This window comes from Ips typographus, linkage group LG8, assembly GCF_016097725.1.
Source record: "Ips typographus isolate SLU linkage group LG8, UJ_Ityp_2.0, whole genome shotgun sequence".
Lineage (NCBI taxonomy): Eukaryota > Metazoa > Arthropoda > Insecta > Coleoptera > Curculionidae > Ips > Ips typographus.
Window position 1 is genome coordinate 559,054 of NC_138429.1, and position 20,122 is coordinate 579,175.

Sequence of the window (20,122 nt, forward strand, 5' to 3'; positions counted from 1 at the left end):
AGTTTTAAAGAAACTCAGAACTTGTTTTGGTGCTGTTAAAACTGAGTATAGGTTGTCTCTAACAACCTGAAACTTCTTTCTCTTCATTCGCACATCTCTAGTATCTCGTGACCACTTGTGGGGGGTGCAGGTGACGTTTCCTTGACAGAGGCTCCGTTTCACGCAGTCGCCAGTTTGACCTCGAAACGTCAGCTGGATGTCGGGGCCGTCTTGACTTTACTGGACAGAAATGGCGGCGCTATGTCCAGGTGTTCAGTACGGGTTGTCTTCGCAACAAAATTTTAGTGATAATAAGGACTTGATTTTTGTGAAACTAACGGATTCCGCATTACGTGCAATAGAAGACTTCATCAGAAATCAGGCAAGTACCGTAGAAATCCGCCCCCCGAAATCAGTTTCGATCGTTACAATCTGTTGCCTTTCCACAGAGATAATAGTCGCCATATTCAGATGACTTAATAACCTAATATCTTTTTATTTTTTGATTTCTCCTTGATTTTTCTATAATCAGTTTCTGGTTTATGAACACTTATCTACGGATTGGGTCACGTTTTCCCCCTAGGGGGGCCAAAACTGCCCCCGCCACGTCAACATATTGCAAAGTGTTCACCCCCTTTTTTGTGGTGGGGTCCAGGACAGCAAGAACTACACCAGGAGCCCTAAAAATCCACTCGAGCTGCAATAATGCTTGTAATTTAATAGCACATAAAGTTACCTTGCACAGACACAGATCATTTCCAAACAAGGATATGAAAGTGGGTTTCATTCCTTAAGTACCTGCAAAACTTTCCCATTTTTAGGATTGTATTGATAACATTCCATGAGAAAATTTGTTCATAATCTTTCCAGATGATATGTAGTTTTGATGCTATTGGTCACTTTCTAACTTTGAATCTCTTTGTCTTGATTTCACAGACAACCTAATAGGTTTGACCAAGATTAGTTATTAAATTAAGTTTGATTTCCAGGGTGCCACATGGCTGCTAATTTTCTGTTAAGACTGTGAGGTTATGTTCTGGACTTTTCTGGAACTGTACAGAGAAGCATTTTGTTTAACTCCCCAGGCAGGGTGTACCTTAATTTTATAGGACTTGATTGGGTCAGCTCATTTACTGGAATTTTCTCTTGTAAGCCTAGAGATTTGGCAACATAGTACCTTAAGACTGGAACCTGGAGTCTAATACACAATGTTGCCAAATCCCATGGTCAAAAACCTTGATGCTCAGGGTGAACTTGACTTACTTGAAGGGTGTAGTCAATCTAGTTGTAATAGATGTGACAACATTGCTGACTTTATTAGTATAGAACACTCTAACTGAGTTTTATGGTTATGATTCTCCATACTCTTTGGTTAAAATGATATTTTGAAGCAATATGGAAAAATGCATTGAGTTGCTGTTATGGCTGGAGGCTGTTCTTGTTCGAGTATGTAAATAAGTTAACCTTCAATTGGTCTTTGAATTAACAAAGTTCCTGTATATAAAAGATTGGGTAGGAAATGCAGAAAGTGGATTTTTCCCAAAACTCTGCGTTAATTAGCGACCATCCTACAATAATTATCCAATTACCAGAGTAGTGTAATTTAATTTGAACTACTTTGGCAACCTAGTTGATGTTAAAAATTGAAAGTGTGTCTGTGATTTTGAACTGGAACGCGATGACCTGCTTTGCTCTCAATTTGGAAGAATCAGCTGATTGCTTGACTTGATTGGTTTTTTTGGTACACCATTGTAGGATCTGTAGCATTTCTTTTTAAATATTGAAAAACTTTGGGTAATACCCAGTTAATTGCATTGGTTAGCTAGAAAATTGAAATTGGTTTTGTGTAGATAAAGCACCCACACCAAAAATCCGGCTTGCATTTTAAACCCTTTGAAATGTGACAATAACAGTATAAAGTTAATTTAAAACAAGCCTTATCACACACTGGCATAGCAATTTGGAGCCCTAGTCAATTAACCACATATTTTTCCTATCATTAATAAACAATCATTACTAAAACCAGTAATTATCATAAAACCCAGAAGGTGGATACCGAAACTATGGACTAACCTCGTTTTCGAAAAGTGGGTCATTGGTATTTTTGCATAAGTCTTTTGCTGTGTATTGCACACTGTAAGGTGGCTCTCTTGAATCATTTTCATTATTTTGCCGTTCGATTTGGTCAAGGTTTGGGGTCTATCAAGTGTAGCTTAAAAAAAATAGTCCAAATAGAATATTAAATAAGTATTTGGTTAAATCACAAACTATCCACTAATTTTAAATGTCCATAACAAGTCTTTTCTTCATTTTAAAGAGGTTTTAGGGTGGGTAAATCTACCCTTTTTAGACAGATGTTCACTTGAATTGGAGTATTGATTCAAACAGGGCCACCTTAAGGGCTAAATGAAGGTGTATCAAAAATAACAGGTGGTTTAATATAGATTGTAATGTAATCTGTAAGGATTGATTATTAATACTAAGTTTGTGATATTCATGAACCCAGTAGTTATAACTTATCAAGGAGATGGTGTGGTGGATAAAGAGGAACCAAGGGCTGCATTAAAGAGGCCACCTGGGTCCATAAAAACCATCTGTTTTTCAGGTAAAAGCAAGCCCCCACAACGCTTTGATAAGTATGGATTTTATTGTAGAAAGTTTCGAAAAACAGCTACCTGCACATTGTATTTTAGGGTGGTTGACCTTAAATGGTGTTTCCTTAAATACTTCCAAAATACACCCAAGGTTGTCGTTTTACCTATTGAAATGCAGTTGGCAAAAATAATATGTTATTATATGCTGAATTTACGTTTGTTTAGGTGCATTGTAAAGCACGTTTTGCTTCCATTTTGACAAGGTCTTTCATTCTCTACAATTTTAATTAAATAGTAGCTTGTTAGGGATTTGACCTTTTTAAAGTGGTGTTATCATTTCAGATCCATTATGATGTGTTTGGATCACAAACCAAAAGAAAACAGCTATATATTTATTGTTTTGAATAGGCTGCTTCTACATCAACTGGAAATCTACATCTTTACAGTTATTGAAGGAAAAACCCCTATCTCATTAACATTACAAAATACTGTTTACTCCTAAAGATTGTAAAGTTAATGGTATTTTTTATCTAGCCGGTAAAGTGATAAAGTAATACTGATTCATCGGTCGGGCAGAATCCCCTTATTTTGGCATCACATCACAATAGATCTATGTAAACAAGTCTGTTTTTAATGACGCCAGTTCATGGTAGGAGCCAAAAAACACAAAGTGACCTTAAACACACACATTCTTTAGTAATAACTATCCAATTCGATTTTTTTCTGGTTAGAGGCAACCACCAAAACATCCAGGTAGGTGACTTTTGTCAAGAAATTATTACCCCTGTAATTTAACAACTTCTTGGTTCGTTTTCGATATGACAAACATGCAGGCAAGACAACAGGTCGTAAATTGAACGTTTGGCGAGGATGTAAATCAGTTAACAGCCTTGACCCTTGGAAATCGATCCTCTTGCTGCATTCTCTGTGCTCAGCTAGTAGAAATGGCCGAATTCATGATCAATTAGTGAATGTTTTTCTGAAGTTATTCATCTTTTGAATGGTTGTTTAATAAGTATGGCTAGATTAAATTGTCAGTACAGTGGGTAGTTTGTGAATGATCAAAAAAGTAGATTTATGCAACTGCACATGTAAACCTTCTTATGGTTGGGTTACACCAAGTGTCAAACAGTTTAGATTATAACACCACGTCTAATTAACTTAGCATGGTAAAATGTTAACATTTAATTAATTTCGTCACTTCATTCACTATACAGCCACTTATATCACGGCGGGCGATTGTAATTTTTACTGTTCAGTGAAAGCACACGTAAAAATCGCATTGTACAATCTTTTAACCTTTGCACATGATATTCCGACAGACAATTACGCAATCTCGTAGGTAAAACAGATTGGAACGAAACTATTGTCCCTTATACTAACTTTTTGTGTTGTTTGCAGAATAAGGCCAACTGTCAAAGTCCACGCATAAGGTTCCTAGGAAACGAGAATGGCGTAAGTATTGTTGCTATCCGGAATTTCCGGTCGGTTCTCACTCAAAAAGTGCACGGCGAAGAATTCCGAGATGGCTTGAAAGTAAAAGTGAATTTTTTTGATCGGTTTACTTAACCGGGGGGAGAAATGGAAGTGTAATTACCTTCACCGCGAGCGAGGTTTCTTCTGTAATCGTTCAATTGGCTTAACAAAATTCCTCTCAATTAGGGCCAATTATCTGTAATAGAAATCCTGCAATACCTATTGGCAAGTTAGATCGCAGTTGAACTAAAATCGGGCAACTCGTTCCTAACCTAACATAATAAACAAGGTGTCACTGTCATTTCAAATGTATGACACCACCGCCCTCTATACTAGAAAGCCTAAAATGTCACTTTTTGGTTTTTAACACAAACTGTAGTGACACTAGAGTAGGTTAATACGGAACGTGTTCAAATCCGTCAACAGTGTCAAAAAAGTTAGGTTAAGAAGTTGTTGTTGTAGAGAGGGATGAGTAGAAAAAAGCCGGCAATAAATAATGTCTCTAATAGAAAAGTTAGTGTTTTAATGTAAAAAGTAAGAGCAGTTAAGTTTACAGTGTATTGTCCGCACGGCAGACTATCTTGCCTGACCTAATCCGGGAAATTTCATTAAGACGGGTAGTTTTCCTGAAGTTCCCACACAAACGTATATGCAGATGTAGTAAGAAATATGTCTTTTTTTATTATTTCGTGTAGTTGATTGCAAGTTGTGAGTGAAAAATCAAAGAAAGGGTCATTCCTGATCCAGATATGTATTAGATAGAGCTTTTTCGACACAATCAAGTCCAGTCTAAACAAATTGCTCCTGGAAAGTACAACACACAGCAAACTAGCTTAAACACTGTTCAGTATGAGAAAATCTGTAAATTCTTGAAACTAGGTAAGCAAAATTGGTAAATGGTTCTTATGTTATTAACAAAAACATTCATTCAAAATTATTTTTGTTGCTCTCATTATGAAGGATGCTTTAAAATAAAACTCACATACCTGCGCATGTAACAAGTATCTAATAAGTCTACTGTACAAGAAAGCACTTGTGCACCACAAAAACTGACACGATTGGGCTTCTTCTTGAATTGCTGTTACAATGTTGCTTGAAACACTTATGAACAGGCAGCAAACAAATATAATCTTAAGTCTTGATTTTAAACCGTAAAAATTCATCTAATCCTCAAAAAACTCAATTTCCACAATACAAACAAACGCAAACTGTCACAACTATTTCCGCCATATTGGGATTTTTGACAAGCACCTTCTAGGTTTTCTAGTACAGTAGGCGGTGCATCCACCATTCAGAACTAACTGTCATTGTCATTGTCAACGGTGCCTGTGATTTCTTTTTAGTATAGTAGGCGGTGATGAAACCAGTGCTAAATTCCTAACCTAAATAAATGTAAACAAACGGATAAATGACAGCTGGAATGCCCGAAACTGTTTTCTAAATTGATCACCAGAGGGAGTATCTCTTATCTTGAAACGCCAATACATTTAACTAACATCTTTTTAACCTTAACTTGATATAATAATTAAAATCACTGTAGACTGATTTTTTGTTGTGCATTCTAATATTTCAAAAATGTTTTTCTGTTGATCGGGTACTAAACGTGTCTAGTGTTTACACACATATTATTCAAATAAAGTAATTGTCGTTGTTATTGTCTTTATCGAAACACCGGAACGATAAGATTGCCTAGTGTTAATGATCCTTTGTGTGTAAACACTTAAGTTTCGTAATTCGGTTTAGTTCAAACTGAAATAGGAATTTTCCTGTCATGTTGGACTGTCAACCTGATGTTTGTTTCCTCAATGAAAAGTTCACCAACTTCCTGCGGGTACACGATTTCAGCACAAATTGATTTCCATTTCAACAAAGAAAAAAAAAATCGACGTCTGAATAGGAATAAAATCGTGTCTTACCGACCGCCCGGACCTCGATCCGATAGAATTTCTACACATTTAGTGAAAGCTAATCGGGGACAATTTGTTATTAAAACTGTTTCACATTTCAGGTTGGTGTAAACGTATTTTTTCGGCTAAAATTATTTCTGTTTTTCGTGATAGTTTTAAGGGCTGAACATTCCACCCCCCAGGTGTTGGTGGACTTTAAAACTTAACCAAAATTCCTCGTGCTACTGCGCTATCGATGTCAATAGAAGTCCGGTTACTTTCACATTTGCGTATAATTTCTAAGTCATTGCTATACGGAAGAGCGACGGACCGTGGAGGAAAATGAATTCATATCTTATATTCAGATCATGTCTTAATTTGGACGTTTTGGAGTGCTAAAGCAAACACATATCTTTCATATTTAAGTTGTGACATCACTATTAACAAATTCTAATATTTTGAAACCAAAAAAAAAATTTTTGATTAATTTATTGAGTACCTGAGTAACTAATAGTAGATAGTGAGTCATAGACCATTATTTGTAATGTAAATCAAGTGTATTTTTATTAACTTTTATAATTAACCATTAATATGCGCAATTTAATACAATATCTTGCAAGTTAACTGTAAATCTCCAAGTTTCAGCAAATAATTTGTCTTGGTAAGGTATTTTCTGGTTTTATTACAACATTAAGATAAAAGTGTTTCATGACTACAAATTAAGCTTAGAAAAATTATAAATATATTCTTACTGGAGTTTTTTTTTTAATTTCAATTAAATGAGAAATATTTCCTGATGATCTGCATTATCTAATCACTCATAACCAAACAGGAAATACCAAATATTTTGCTTATTGTTGAGATGAAACAGAAATCTGATTTGTATACAGGAGTATAATTATTTTGCTACTAATTTTCGATAGATACATCCATTGGTCAGAATACGTCATAGTCACGTGAGCATTCAACCAATAAAACTTGACATTTACTGTTTCCCAGTTGGAAACCAATCAGGGATTTTATCATAGGCTCATAGTATAGTTCCATCCTTCTTTATTTGTATTAAACAGAGAGAAATAGACATCCTCCATTACCGACAGAACTAACTGTCACTGTCATTATCAAGGGTGCCTATGATTTCGGATTGCCGTTTGCCGTGTTGCATCTACAACTGACAATTAGTTTTTTTCAAAGTTTTTAGGATAATAAACGTTTATTATAAAGTTGGTTTTCTTGTACAGGGTGGAGACAGTCAACTGACTGGCTAGTTACCATCTCCACTCTGTATGTTTGATTTTAAAGAAACAAATTTAAACGTGCCGTATAGCGTTATTAACATTATCTACGAAATAGAACGCGATCGTTTACCACCAGACGCCCATCGTTACCAATGGTACCAGGAACCAGCCGAGCCCGCGAATCGGTGTCAAGTACGTTGAATTATTATGGTTCTTTTGTTGAGAACGGACTATGGGATTTTCTTGACACGAACGTTTCTGTTACGACCGCGTATTAATTTTGGTCGTTTTATTTTGTGATGTAACCCCGGTCCGTTTTCCCCTCAGGAACTGTCATTCCCGTCCCAACACCATGAATCGGGTCGTACGTCGTTCAGTTTTGCCATGTCCACCACGGCGGACATGGAAGGGCCGGCAGGCAGCTTCGAGTGCATCCAGGGCAACGCTCCGCGGGGCCCTTTGGAGTGTCTCGGCTCGATTCGGCACAAAATTCGGATCAACGCCAACGATGACGTTTACGAGGCCACCAAAAATCGAATGACAGAAGCCGAAGACAAATACAAAAACAAATGGTCAGTATTTTGTTTGAGAATAAAGTAATTTGACAGTTGCTCACAAAACTAAAACGCAAATTGATTGGTTCATATAACAATCTAACCTAATAATGCATTTCTGGCAGCACCCGTGAAATAAAACCGAATCAAACGGACATTGGACGTAAAGTTAAAGTCAAGCAGCCGAATTCGTCGTCCAGACCGCCATTGTTGCCATCCTCGCAACAGCCCAGGCCACCGCAGCCCTCAATGCGTGACAGTTTAATGAAATCGTCTTCGTATTCGAATCCGTCAACCGTTAAACCGCCCCAAAGTAAGTCAAATAACCGTTTTATTAACAATTTCAAGTAGTTCAAGAATCAATGGAGATGTCTTCTCCACAGTTATAGTGGAGAAGAGGTGTTATTCCCTCTTCTAGCATTTTATTAATAGCTAACATAATAAACTAACATTTGTTTGTGATTTAGATAATACACAACCGTCGGCGCATTCGTCCTCCGTCAGTAACGGTCTCTCTAATGGTTTAGGAAGTAATCACGTGAGCAGCTCGCAACGAACCACCGTCCCGTATAACCGAAAACCGTCTGTACCAGAGGTCGCTAGGAGACCGTTAAGGTAGGGACGTTCCAAGATTTTATAAAAACCTTTCCTTGGACAGAAAAAATTGATAAATACCGTAATGAGTTTCTTCGTAACGAATTTACTTATTTAACCTTACAATTGTTTAACTGCCTTGAATGGCGAAATATTCGGCAAAAAACCTTGAGTTAAATTTATTTTATGTCAAAAAGGTCGAAATCTGGATCAAGTTTGGTGCTACTTAAAATTTCAACAACCTGTAACTCGGTTATTTTTGGGAATTCAGAAAAGGTGAACCTCTTTCAAATGGTGTCAAGAAAAAATTCAATCTTAAAAATTGCATACAGGGTGGCCAAAAACAGTGAACCACCATAATTTCCCTGGAACTGGAAGCAAAAACGGTCTTATCAGGTTTCTTTTCCCTTTTAAAAAGTGCCAGAGTGTCTTAAAGCTTCCCAGACTGTTTTAAATGATCAGAGGCCTTTTAGGACCAGTTCGAAGGTGCCTAAGACCTCTAAATGCTACTGTAAACTTTCTGAAAGGTTTCAGAGCCCTCCACAAGTGTCTTAAACCTTCCCAGACTTATTTTTAATTGTCAGAGGCCTCTAGGACCATTTTAAATCTGGCGGAGGAGACTTCTAAGTACTGTCCAAGTGTCTTTAACCTTTTCATAATTGTTTAAAATTTCCAGAGGCTTCTAGGACCATTTTGATGGTGCCAGAAACCTTTAAATGCTACTGAAAGCCTTCTAAAACGTATCAGAGGTTTCTACAAGTATTTTAATCTTTCCTACAATTGCCTTAACTTGCCAGAGGCTGTTTGAAATAGTCAAAAGGTTCTAGTTCTATTAAGAAAGTGCCAGTGGCTTCTACAAGTATTCTAATTTTTGTATAAGAATAGTTTAAAATTGCTAGAAGCCTCTGCAAACGTTCTTCACCTTCTAAGAATTGTTTGGTCAGATCGCCTAGAAATCGTTGGTTAGAGTTATTTTACAGTCTAAATCAAATATCACATGACAAAGTTGGCCTATAATACACTTCTTCCAAGCCTAGTAATTTTCTTGTTTTTTTCAACATCAATTTAGTTTTTAAGGTTAACTACGTAATTTAACATTTTGCGGTTGTCTGGACTTCTAATCCTCTATAAGTGGAAAATGTTAAAATGATGATTTTTACAGCTTGTTAATTCTTGCAGAGAAAGATTGATCCAAATGTTGGCGCTGCGCCCCTTCAAAAAGATCGAGTTGCACGATCGACTGACAAAAGGTTTGTTTCAAATTTCTACTATTAGATTAGAGACTTCTAGCCTGTTTTTGTGGCATTTCTCAAACTATCAACATGATTTTTGGTGAAATTTCCAGAGGGTCTGCGCGGTACTAGCAGTATGACCACTGTACTGAAACAAATCGCTCAACTGCGAGACAACTGCTACTACTTGAACCGGAATATGTGGAACGAAGTGAACGAGGATTGGCCTTTTTACACGGAAACCGAAAAACAGATACTTAAAAGGTTTTCAAATTTCCTCGCTCCTTATTCAGTATAACCAATTTTTTTGCGAAGGCGCAAACCGCAAAATTTGACTCCGCCTGGCGGCAGCGATGGTAGCTCGGGAAGCGGACAATCGCCCACCAGCACCCATCCCGGATCTCCGCCCTTGATCACGTCCACTAATAATGTGAACGGGGGGGCGAAACGTCCGAGCTACAACGAAAACTCGGACGGTTTTCCTCACAAGAGGGCGCGGATAGCGCACGGAGCTAAAGGCCCACCCCCACCCTCTCAGCCTACTGTCAATGACGGCTCTTTTGGTTATAGGTAAGTTCAGTTTGTTCTAGAACGCATTAATTTTTTCCACTTGGTATACAGGTGTGGTAAATCCAAAACCGACCATAGGAAAACCGCGTAACGGACAGAGAAACGTACATTATTGCATGCGCGGGACTAAGACAGAAAACGAAAAAAATATCAAGTAGGCCATATTTTCATGTTGCCAAACGCCAAGTTATTTTGTCGACGGTATTTGAGTGATACTTGGCGTTTGGCAACAGCGCGCTGAAAATATGGCCTACTTGATATTTTTTTCGTTTTCTCTTAGTCCCGCGCATGCCATAATGTACGTTTCTCTGTCCGTTACGCGATTTTGGATTTACCACACCTGTATACTATAATTTCTGACACCTTAAAAAATCACTTTAAGCAGTTTCTGTGTAATCCTACTTGAAATACGAAATTTTAGATTAAAGGACAGTTGGTGCATACTAAACTGCTAACTCTTGGTTATCTCCATTTAGAAAATTTTTACATCTGTCTTATGTATGTATGTTCATAGTAACAAGGTTGGTTCTAACAGTGGGTGTAGAAAAACGTCAAAAATAATGATACAGGGTCAAATTTTGGCATCAAAAATTGAAATTTAAAAAGTGCGAAAAGTCAAAGTTCTCAAATGGAACAACCCAATTTTTATAATTATCTAAAAAGTTGATACTTTCATGAAATAAACACTAAAAAACAATTTTGTGTTCCACAAACGTTTTGTGAGTATTAAGGGTAAAGTAGGCTGTGCATGCAAGTGTTCTAAGCGAATTTGACGTCACGATGACGTAATTTGACAGTTGGTCAATATACTATTTGGTTCAATTGCGTCATTGTGACGTCAAGTTTGCCACACATGTGTAGCTTAGAAATGCATTTATTTGCATTAATTTGAGAAAGTATGAATGTGTGTGTGTGCAACCTTATTCAAATAAGGGATTTCAGTTTAAATGGCAGTTGGTGGTTCATAATTTCGGTTTTTTCCACCTAGAAAATTTTGACTGGCCAATTTGATGGTATACTTATCATACACATTTTTGACTTTTTAAAGAAATACTTCGCTTTGTTAACTTAAGTGGTTGTTTTTGCTCTGTGTAGGCAACCCGACTCGGCATACAATAGGTCACCAGTGGACCAGAATAACAGCCAAAGAAGGCCGGTAACAGATCTTCGGGACGCTTCCAATATGAATCCTAGAAGTAGGGAATCGCCGCCTAACGGGTATATTTTATACTCCACTAACTAGGGCTGGGTACTTAGCTATTTATACGACAGATACTTCAATTCTTATGACAATCTTCCGCCTGCCGAGGACGACAGAAATAAGCGACAGTGTGATAGTGCCAACGGTTTGACTTTTGGTGTTGGTAGAGAGAAAACTTTCAGAAGTGGGTGAGTATTGCGTTTTTAACTGGTTTGTTTGACGACTGACAGATTTTTGACTGGTGCCATTTTTGACAGATCACCCGTGAGTAACGGTGTAACGACAGAGGAGGCTCGAAGAGGAACCAGCAGTCCGATGTCAGTTCAGTTTGCGGCATTTTCAATCGACAACAACGGCCTTCAGAGAGATAAAGACAGAAAAAACACTAACAATCATAAGGTAAGAAATTTCCGTTGAAAAATGTGGTAATTGCATGTAAGTTTTACTTTTTTTGACCTAAATTCACCACGTGTAATTTCCTTTACTTTTTTTATTTATTTACTGTTTAATAGAGATATGTTCTATATGTTTGTTGAGACGAGTTACTCATTTTTTTTCTTTGTTTATTAGGTCTTCTGTCTATTTTCCCAACAAACCTTTTTTGTGTGAGACAGAAGACCCAATAAACAAAGAAAAAAATTACTGTTTAATACCCTAACAAATTAAAAAAAAATTCTTGAGATGCCAGATTATGGAATTTTCTCAAAAAATTAGGTAACTGTTTTTCTCCTTTCTTTTGGGATATTTCGTGAGGGGAAAATATTTACCAGGGGACTAACTGGGGAAACTATGGACTTTTAGCCCTGGTGGAAGAAAACACCTTTTAGAAAATAACTAACTGTATTTTAATTTGAACAGAAACAATCGTGAAATAAAACATTTAGCCGTTTAGCCACATAACCTACAACCTAGAAAAACAAAACTAATTTTACATTAGTGTAGCCAACACCATCTACTGTAATTTTCTGTCTGTAGTGTTAAGGTTTCAGAATTGCTTTAGTAGGTTTCTTTTTACAGAAACTACCCCTTTTGGAATAGTTTCAGTTTATGGAAAACATAAATTACCTTACCTACAAAATGTGGCCAGATATACTAAAGTTTTTTATTTAACTTTGGCGTGCACACCATTGTTTTAGGCTAATTTGCTTAGTTATTAGTAGGGTTCGGATTAAAAAGCACTAAAAATAAGTTTTCTGACGGATCTAGAATTTTTTGGAAGCTTTAAACTGTTTTGAGAGCTTTTAGACTAGTTGAAGAACATTTGGAATCTTTTAGACTGTTCTAAAAGCTTTTGGAAGCTTCTAGACTGTATTGAAAGGCTTCCCACTGCTTTAGAAGCATTTTGGAGTATCTGTAGTGTTTTAAAGTCTTTTTAGACTACTTTAGGAGCACTGAAGGTTCTGGAATGCTTTTTAAAACATTTGAAACCTTGTAAACAGTTCTAGAAACTTATAGAAGCTCTTGAACTGCTTTAGAAGCATACAGAAAGAAGCTTTTAGACCGTTTTGAAATCTTTTGGGAGCTTCTAGACTAGTTGAAGAACATTTGGAGTCTTTTAGACTGTTCTAAAAGCTTTTGGAAGCTTCTAGACTGTATTGATAGGCTTCCGACTGCTTTAGAAGCATTTTGGAGTTTCTGTAGTGTTTTAAAATCTTTTTAGACTACTTTAGGAGCACTGAAGGTTCTGGAATGCTTTTTAAAACATTTGAAACCTTGTAAACAGTTCTAGAAACTTATGGAAGCTCTTGAACTGCTTTAGAAGCATACAGAAGCTTTTAGACAGTTTTTAATTTTTTTGAGAGCTTCTAGACTAGTTGAAGAACATTTGGAATATTTTAGACTGTTCTAACAGTTTTTGGAAGCTTCTAGATTGTTTTGGACTGCTTTAGAAGCATTTTGGAGTATCTGTAGTGTTTTAAAGTCTTTTTAGACTACTTTAGGAGCACTGAAGGTTCTGGAATGCTTTTTAAAACATTTGAAACCTTGTAAACGGTTCTAGAAACTTATGGAAGCTCTTGAACTGCTTTAGAAGCATACAGAAGCTTTTAGACAGTTTTTAATTTTTTTGAGAGCTTCTAGACTAGTTGAAGAACATTTGGAATATTTTAGACTGTTCTAACAGTTTTTGGAAGCTTCTAGACTGTATTGAAAGGCTTCCCACTGCTTTAGAAGCATTTTGGAGTTTCTGTAGTGTTTCAAAATCTTTTTAGACTACTTTAGGAGCACTGAAGGTTCTGGAATGCTTTTTAAAACATTTGAAACCTTGTAAACGGTTCTAGAAACTTATGGAAGCTCTTGAACTGCTTTAGAAGCATACAGAAGCTTTTAGACAGTTTTTAATTTTTTTGAGAGCTTCTAGACTAGTTGAAGAACATTTGAAATATTTTAGATTGTTCTAACAGCTTTTGGAAGCTTCTAGACTGTATTGAAAGGCTTCCCACTGCTTTAGAAGCATTTTGGAGTATCTGTAGTGTTTTAAAGTCTTTTTAGACTACTTTAGGAGCACTGAAGGTTCTGGAATGCTTTTTAAAACATTTGAAACCTTGTAAACGGTTCTAGAAACTTATGGAAGCTCTTGAACTGCTTTAGAAGCATACAGAAGCTTTTAGACAGTTTTTAATTTTTTTGAGAGCTTCTAGACTAGTTGAAGAACATTTGAAATATTTTAGATTGTTCTAACAGCTTTTGGAAGCTTCTAGATTGTTTTGGACTGCTTTAGAAGCATTTTGGAGTATCTGTAGTGTTTTAAAGTCTTTTTAGACTATTTTAGGAGCACTGAAGGTTCTGGAATGCTTTTTAAAACATTTGAAACCTTGTAAACGGTTCTAGAAACTTATGGAAGCTCTTGAACTGCTTTAGAAGCATACAGAAGCTTTTAGACAGTTTTTTGAGAGTTTCTAGACTAGTTGAAGATTATTTGGAAGCTTTTAGAGTGTTCTAACAGCTTTTGGAAGCTTCTAGACTGTTTTGGACTGCTTAAGAAGCATTTCGGAGTTACTGTAGTGTTTTAAAACCTTTTTAGACTACTTTAGGAGTATTTGGACAGTTTAACGAGCATTGAAGTTATGGGACTGCTTTTAAGGCATTTGACAACCTTGTAAACGGTTCTAAAAACGTTTGGAAGCTGTTAAACTGCTCTAGAAGCATACATAAGCTTTTAGACTGTCTTGAAATCTTTTGAAAGCTTCTAGATAAGTTGAAAAGCATATGGAAGCTTCTAGGCTGTTTTGTAAGCTTTTGCAAAGCATAATTTATTTAAAAAACTTGGTTTGTCATAAAAAATAGCAGCAAATAAGCACAAAAAGTCAAAAAAATCTGTCAAATAACGTGTTTTTGCTTAAATCGTTCACATTAGATTCAAAGGTTGGTTGCTTTTGTTATTTACAAAAAGCAAAATTTCTAGAAATCCGGGCTCTAGTTGTTAGTGTGTTTTTTTCCATAAAAACTCTAACTTGACCAAAGAAAACAGAAGTTTTGGGCTACATTTTGACGTTTGAACGAACCTTCTCGTTGACACAGGGACCAAGTTAGGAACTGTCAAATTATGACATCTTCAATAAAACTTGTTTTCTTGCACTGTTCTATTTCCTGGTCGATATCTCGGTTATTTGTAATTTTTTAACGAAAATTGTGTTTAGTTACAAGAAAGCTTCAATTACGAGTTAGTAACCAACTCGGCTATCAGCTGATTCGACCGCCAAAGCCATTTTTTTTGGAATTTTGTATTCATTTGTTAATTTTCAATTTTTCTTTTTAAATTTTTAAGGTTACACCAATCAGCTGTTTTTCAAACCTTTCGTTGTTGGTTAGTTGCTTTCCAAATAGTCTTTGATATTAGTTTTCACTGCAAGCACTGTATTATGAAGGTGTGTGAATGTTTGGGGGTTTCAGGTAACGTCTAGTAGCCACAGAATAGCGAGGGTGAGCCCTGATAGTCAGACCGAGGGACTACCGCCACCTATAATGGAACAGTCGCCCGTTAGCGCCAATTTAATGGACGAGGAAGAGTTTCCGGACTATAAAAAGTAATTTTACCTTATTTCCATTTTTGTCTTTAGTTGATGTTTTGTTTTTTAGGCAGTATGTGAAAATTACCTCCCCCGACCAAAAGAGGGCGTACAAGGCGGATTTCAACGCTGATTACAGCGAATACAAAGGTCTTTATCCGATCGTGGACAAAGTGTCTAAAAGGTTCATCCAGTTGGAAGCCGAACTGAAGCAGCAAGGAGAGAACAGTCCCCGATTCAAAGTAAGTTCTCCTCGAATAACTAACTGACGGAAATGTTGATTAACGATTTTTTCAGGAGATAAAGAAACGAATAGTTCGGGAATACCACGAAATGAAAAAGGATCTCGAGCATCAAAGGGCCAAAAATCGCTTCCAGTACTTGCACGAAAAACTGTCGCACATTAAAAAGTTGGTCAGCGAGTACGATCAGGCGCAGGCGGGAGTTGTCAAGTGTTAACGCGCGCGCATAAATCATGACCGGATAAGTTATAGTACGAAAACGCTTTTTTTTTCGTCGGAGAAAGTTACGTCGACGAGCACGCGTTACGTTTGTTTTTTAGGACAGTTTCATCTTATTCATTCATTAACGGTTTCGTTGTCGACGCCTTTGGAGATAGTCGGCGATGGCGAATCGAATTTGTTTTACTGGAACGCCGGCTGCGGACCTCATACTCCAAAAACGTAAGTGTTCAGATTAATCAGTCTAAATGCATGATTTTTCAATTGTTTTACTTTAGGCAATCAAGTAGGCTCATAGTATAGGTCTATCCTTCTTGTATTAAACAGAGAGAACATTATTTATTTGACATCCATCACTAACTGTCATTGTCAAGGGTGCCTATGATTTCGGTTTGTCGTATTGCCTCTACAACTGAAAATGGGGAAAAACATCAATTTTTGTTTACCGTTTCCAACAGCTTTCCGTGAATTATTACAGACGTATGTTTTGCGATTTTCATTTAATGCTATAATAACTGAGAAATTGAGCATTAAAAAAACTGTGACGTCACAAGCAGTGTTTCACTATTTGGCAACGTTGATACTTATTTAATGCCGCGTCAAGAAAGAAGATTACGTCAACCTAACCCTATTTTACTGTTTATGGTTTTGTTTATTTTTTTATTGCTGCAGACATCAAATGCTAATAGTTGTAAATGTGAATTTAAAAAAATACTTTGTATGGTGTTGCAATAGCTGCTTCTCAAGTTTTGCCATCTAGAATATTTCTACCTGTGCCGAGAAATCTGCAAATTCGGAAAACATGGTGCACTTTTCCAAGACGGAAACATGCAAAAACTGTCTTGTACTGTTGTGAAGATTATTTTATTGTAAGTAGTATATGATTGCTCAAGAGTAGAAAGTACATATTTAATCACTTGAAAAGATTGAAAGAAAAAGTTTACAAAATAAAAGCAATAATATTCAATATCAATATTATTGAGGTTAAACTGTGGTTATGATGTCATATTGAATAATTTCTTCTTTGCTGTACGTCAATGTCAATAAATCCATGTCTATCTTTGTCTGTTTTATGTATTGCCTCTCTTGAGTCTCTTACACTCACAAACTGTTCAAAATCGACGTGACGTCACACGTATCTTTTTTTATTAATTGCAGAAATATGTGTTAATCACTTGATAAAATTTTTATTGGTTTGGGGACATTATAAAATCAAATTTTTAATCTTAAAAGAGTCACGTGACCTTTAGGATCCGTTTTGAAGTTACAAAAGAGTCAGGTGGACTAAAAAAATTAAATTTGAGTATTGAAAATCGTCACGTGACCATTTGCACATTAAAAGGAGTCGCGTAATTTAAAAAATTTCAGTTCAAACTGAAAAATGGTCACGTGACCCTTTCAACACTATTTCGCTATTTACAGTCACGTGATCTTCAGGATTTCGGTTTGAGATTAAAAAAGAGTCACGTGACTTTAAAAAAAAAATGTTTGATTATTGAAAATCGTTATGCGACTTTATGAACTGTAAAAAGAGTCACGTGACCTTTAAAAATATATTTTATTTTTGAAAATCGTCACGTGACCATTTGGACATTATAAGGAGTCAGGTGACTCTTTAAATAATATGTCAAAAATCATCTAAAACAGTCACGTGACCTTTAGGATTTCGTTTTGACGTTAAAATAATTGAAAATTGTCACGTGGCCATTTGCACTGTAAACAGGGTCACGTGTCTTTAAAAATATCAGTTGTAAACTGAAAAACGATTACGTGATCCTTCAAATGACATTTAAAACTGTCATGTGACATTTTAAATTCAATTTTTAATCTTAAAAGAATCACGTGACCTGCAAGATTTGTTGTGACGTTAAAAAAGTAACGCGATTTGAAAAAAATAGTCTAAACATAAAAACTGTCACGTGACGTTAAAAATGACATTTTAATCTTACAAATAGATGCGTGATTTAGTGTATCAGTTTAAAACTAAAAAGACGGTCACGTGACCTTCAGGATTCTGTTTTGACGTTAAAAAAGAGTCCCGCGACTTTTAAAATAAATAGAATCTCTATTATCGATACCTCTAACCAGAAATTCTTATCTTGTTTAGTTTTCAAAATACGAGTAATTTAACTCAAATTTATTTGAAAAAAACAAGCTTTCTTTGGATGGGATTTTCGCAAAAGTAAGCGAAAGCACTGCAAAAGTTGGCAACTATGTCTGCAATGACGAGCTGTATTAGCGCCATCTCTTAGAGTTCACCTACAACTGAAGCGGCCGAAATAAGCGTAAACGGCTTCCTTTTTTGGTGCCACGTTAATTACATTGCGCTGGTTATTTGTAACGGATGTTCTTAATAATTGTTATGATCGTAGTTGGCTGTGGTTCTCTCGTTTGAAATGACAGCTGTCATATAATAATTGTTTGCAACGCTATCTAAGACATGCGTTTTTGTGACAATTGCCATCCATAGGCGACCTGACCATAACAATTATTAAACACCCGTTACTTATCATTTAGTAGTTAGGTTTTTTGTGGAAAAAAATGGCAAAATACTGCTTGTTGCTGCATTTAGGAATTTCCTACAACTTTCCTTGTAGCTCCTTAAATGCAAAAACACTTTAATAATACAATCTTGTGGACGTTATTTCACCAAACACCCTGCACATAAATCTATAATTAAATAATAGAAAGTGATTTTAAGGTTTTTCTTGTTTCAGGCTCGTGCAACAGGACACCACTGGTTTAGCTTGACACTTTCTGGAAACATATCTTTGGAACATTTCATTTTTGTCTAGTGGAAGTAACACCACATGTACTTGTTTTTGATTATTCGTTCATTTTAAGGACCTTTAGTAAGTTAAAAAAGGGTGAAAAAACCAAATTGACGAGAACCAGGTTTTAGTTTGGTTTTCCATTTTAATTCATAGGAAGTGAAAAGTTTTAGCGTCAAATTGATCAAATAGCTAACTAAGCCTATTTTATGTAAATAATATCCTTTGAAGGGGTTAACACAAATCTACTCCTTGTCCAAAGTAGTTTTTTACCCATTTCACTGCGCACTTCAATTTTACTGTGTTGTTTTTATATTTATTGTGGATGTTTGTTAACCTTTAAGTTGTTTTTCTAACGTAAAACATTTTAGCAAAATTTTATTGACTAGCTTGTTATTTGGTAGGTTTTTCGTTGTCCAAAAGAAAAAACTTGTTCATGTACATTATACATAATAATATCGTAGACTGTGATGGCCTCATGCCTTTCGGACGTGCCCATGCAATATGCCAATTCATGTACCTATTACATACATAATAGTATTGCTGTCCTAGAAATACGATTTACGTGTCGATTCGCGAATTTTTCATACAATTCGGTTGTGATTTGTACATAATATACACTCTCTGATATACGATGACGACTTCGGCAAGTCCTTGATGCATCACGATATATTTTAATCACTTTACCAGGAATCGACGTTGATGGCCTGTGACAACCCGAATCGTGGTAAAGTTTTCCACGTATATCCAAGTTAATTATTATATAATTATTAATCGGTAGGAAATATGCTTATAATCAATTTTCAGTCATCTAGCTTTCATTTTTTTTTTCTGAAAATAGCAAATATAAAAATCCAAAAAAATTTAAATAAAATAGATAAAATAAAATATTATAAATTGCGGGAGTTTTACGGGATAAGAGTATCGTTTGTGGGCTGTAAAAATTTCGAAAAACTCCATATTAGTATAATTTTACAAAAAAAAAACTTTTTCCTGAAACTCCTGATTATGTCGTTAATCTTGGGATTTGTGTAATGCTTATATCTATAAGGATTGAGTTTCTGTTACTGGTTGTTGTCGCAAAACTGATAGAAATACGAGATTATTAAATTGTTTATGCGATTTGTTTTTAGACAAACAAAACAATGTCCAATATCACACAATTTAAAAAAATAACCGAGCGTATCGCTCTCTCTCCCCCCCCCCCCCCCCCATACTCTCTCTATCTCTGTTTAAAGGACGTTTGTATATGCCACTCGTATATATAAATAAGTAAAAAAATAGAGACAAACGATAACGTTGACGTATACGCCCGGAATACTGTAAATAATCGTACGTATCAGTTGTATAAAGTGTTTCGAGATTGTCCAATTTATAATAAAGTGGCTTAGTTTTGTAACGACATAATATCGTTTCATTGTAAATTTTTTTTTGAATTATATTCCATATATTATATATGAAGCATCCGATTTTTTGACTTTTATTTTTCCCAAACTAACTAAAAAAAAAGTATAAAACGCAATTTAATTTTCCAATTCAAATCAAGTTGCTATTAATTA

At 35.8% G+C, this 20,122-nt stretch overlaps 1 protein-coding gene and 1 long non-coding RNA gene across 2 annotated transcripts; one reads left to right on the forward strand and one right to left on the reverse strand.

Moving 5' to 3' along the window:
- The first annotated feature begins 160 nt into the window (after nt 1-160).
- Nucleotides 161-20,032, forward strand: LOC145733085 (RNA polymerase II elongation factor ELL-like). Its single transcript, XM_081985723.1, has 15 exons — nt 161-361; nt 3,975-4,028; nt 7,501-7,745; nt 7,853-8,040; nt 8,195-8,342; nt 9,501-9,571; nt 9,667-9,817; nt 9,869-10,123; nt 11,219-11,341; nt 11,396-11,512; nt 11,582-11,723; nt 15,216-15,349; nt 15,402-15,573; nt 15,629-16,014; nt 18,510-20,032. Exons 1-14 carry the CDS (start codon nt 230-232, stop codon nt 15,788-15,790), a joined length of 2,094 nt encoding a protein of 697 aa, XP_081841849.1. The 5' UTR covers nt 161-229; the 3' UTR covers nt 15,791-16,014; nt 18,510-20,032.
- On the reverse strand, nt 3,247-4,311 carry LOC145733090 (uncharacterized). Its single transcript, XR_014179118.1, has 2 exons — nt 4,171-4,311; nt 3,247-4,102 (listed from the first exon to the last, which is right to left on the reverse strand). It is a non-coding gene; the product is annotated as an uncharacterized LOC145733090 (long non-coding RNA).
- Nucleotides 20,033-20,122: the final 90 nt, after the last annotated feature.

Coding starts and splice junctions, on each gene's coding strand:
- LOC145733085 (XM_081985723.1), top strand. CDS start 230: ATGGCGGCGCTATGTCCAGGTGTTCAGTACGGGTTGTCTTCGCAACAA. Junction 4,029..7,500: donor TCCTAGGAAACGAGAATGGC/GTAAGTATTGTT, acceptor TTTTCCCCTCAG/GAACTGTCATTCCCGTCCCA. Junction 9,818..9,868: donor GAAAAACAGATACTTAAAAG/GTTTTCAAATTT, acceptor TTTTTTGCGAAG/GCGCAAACCGCAAAATTTGA.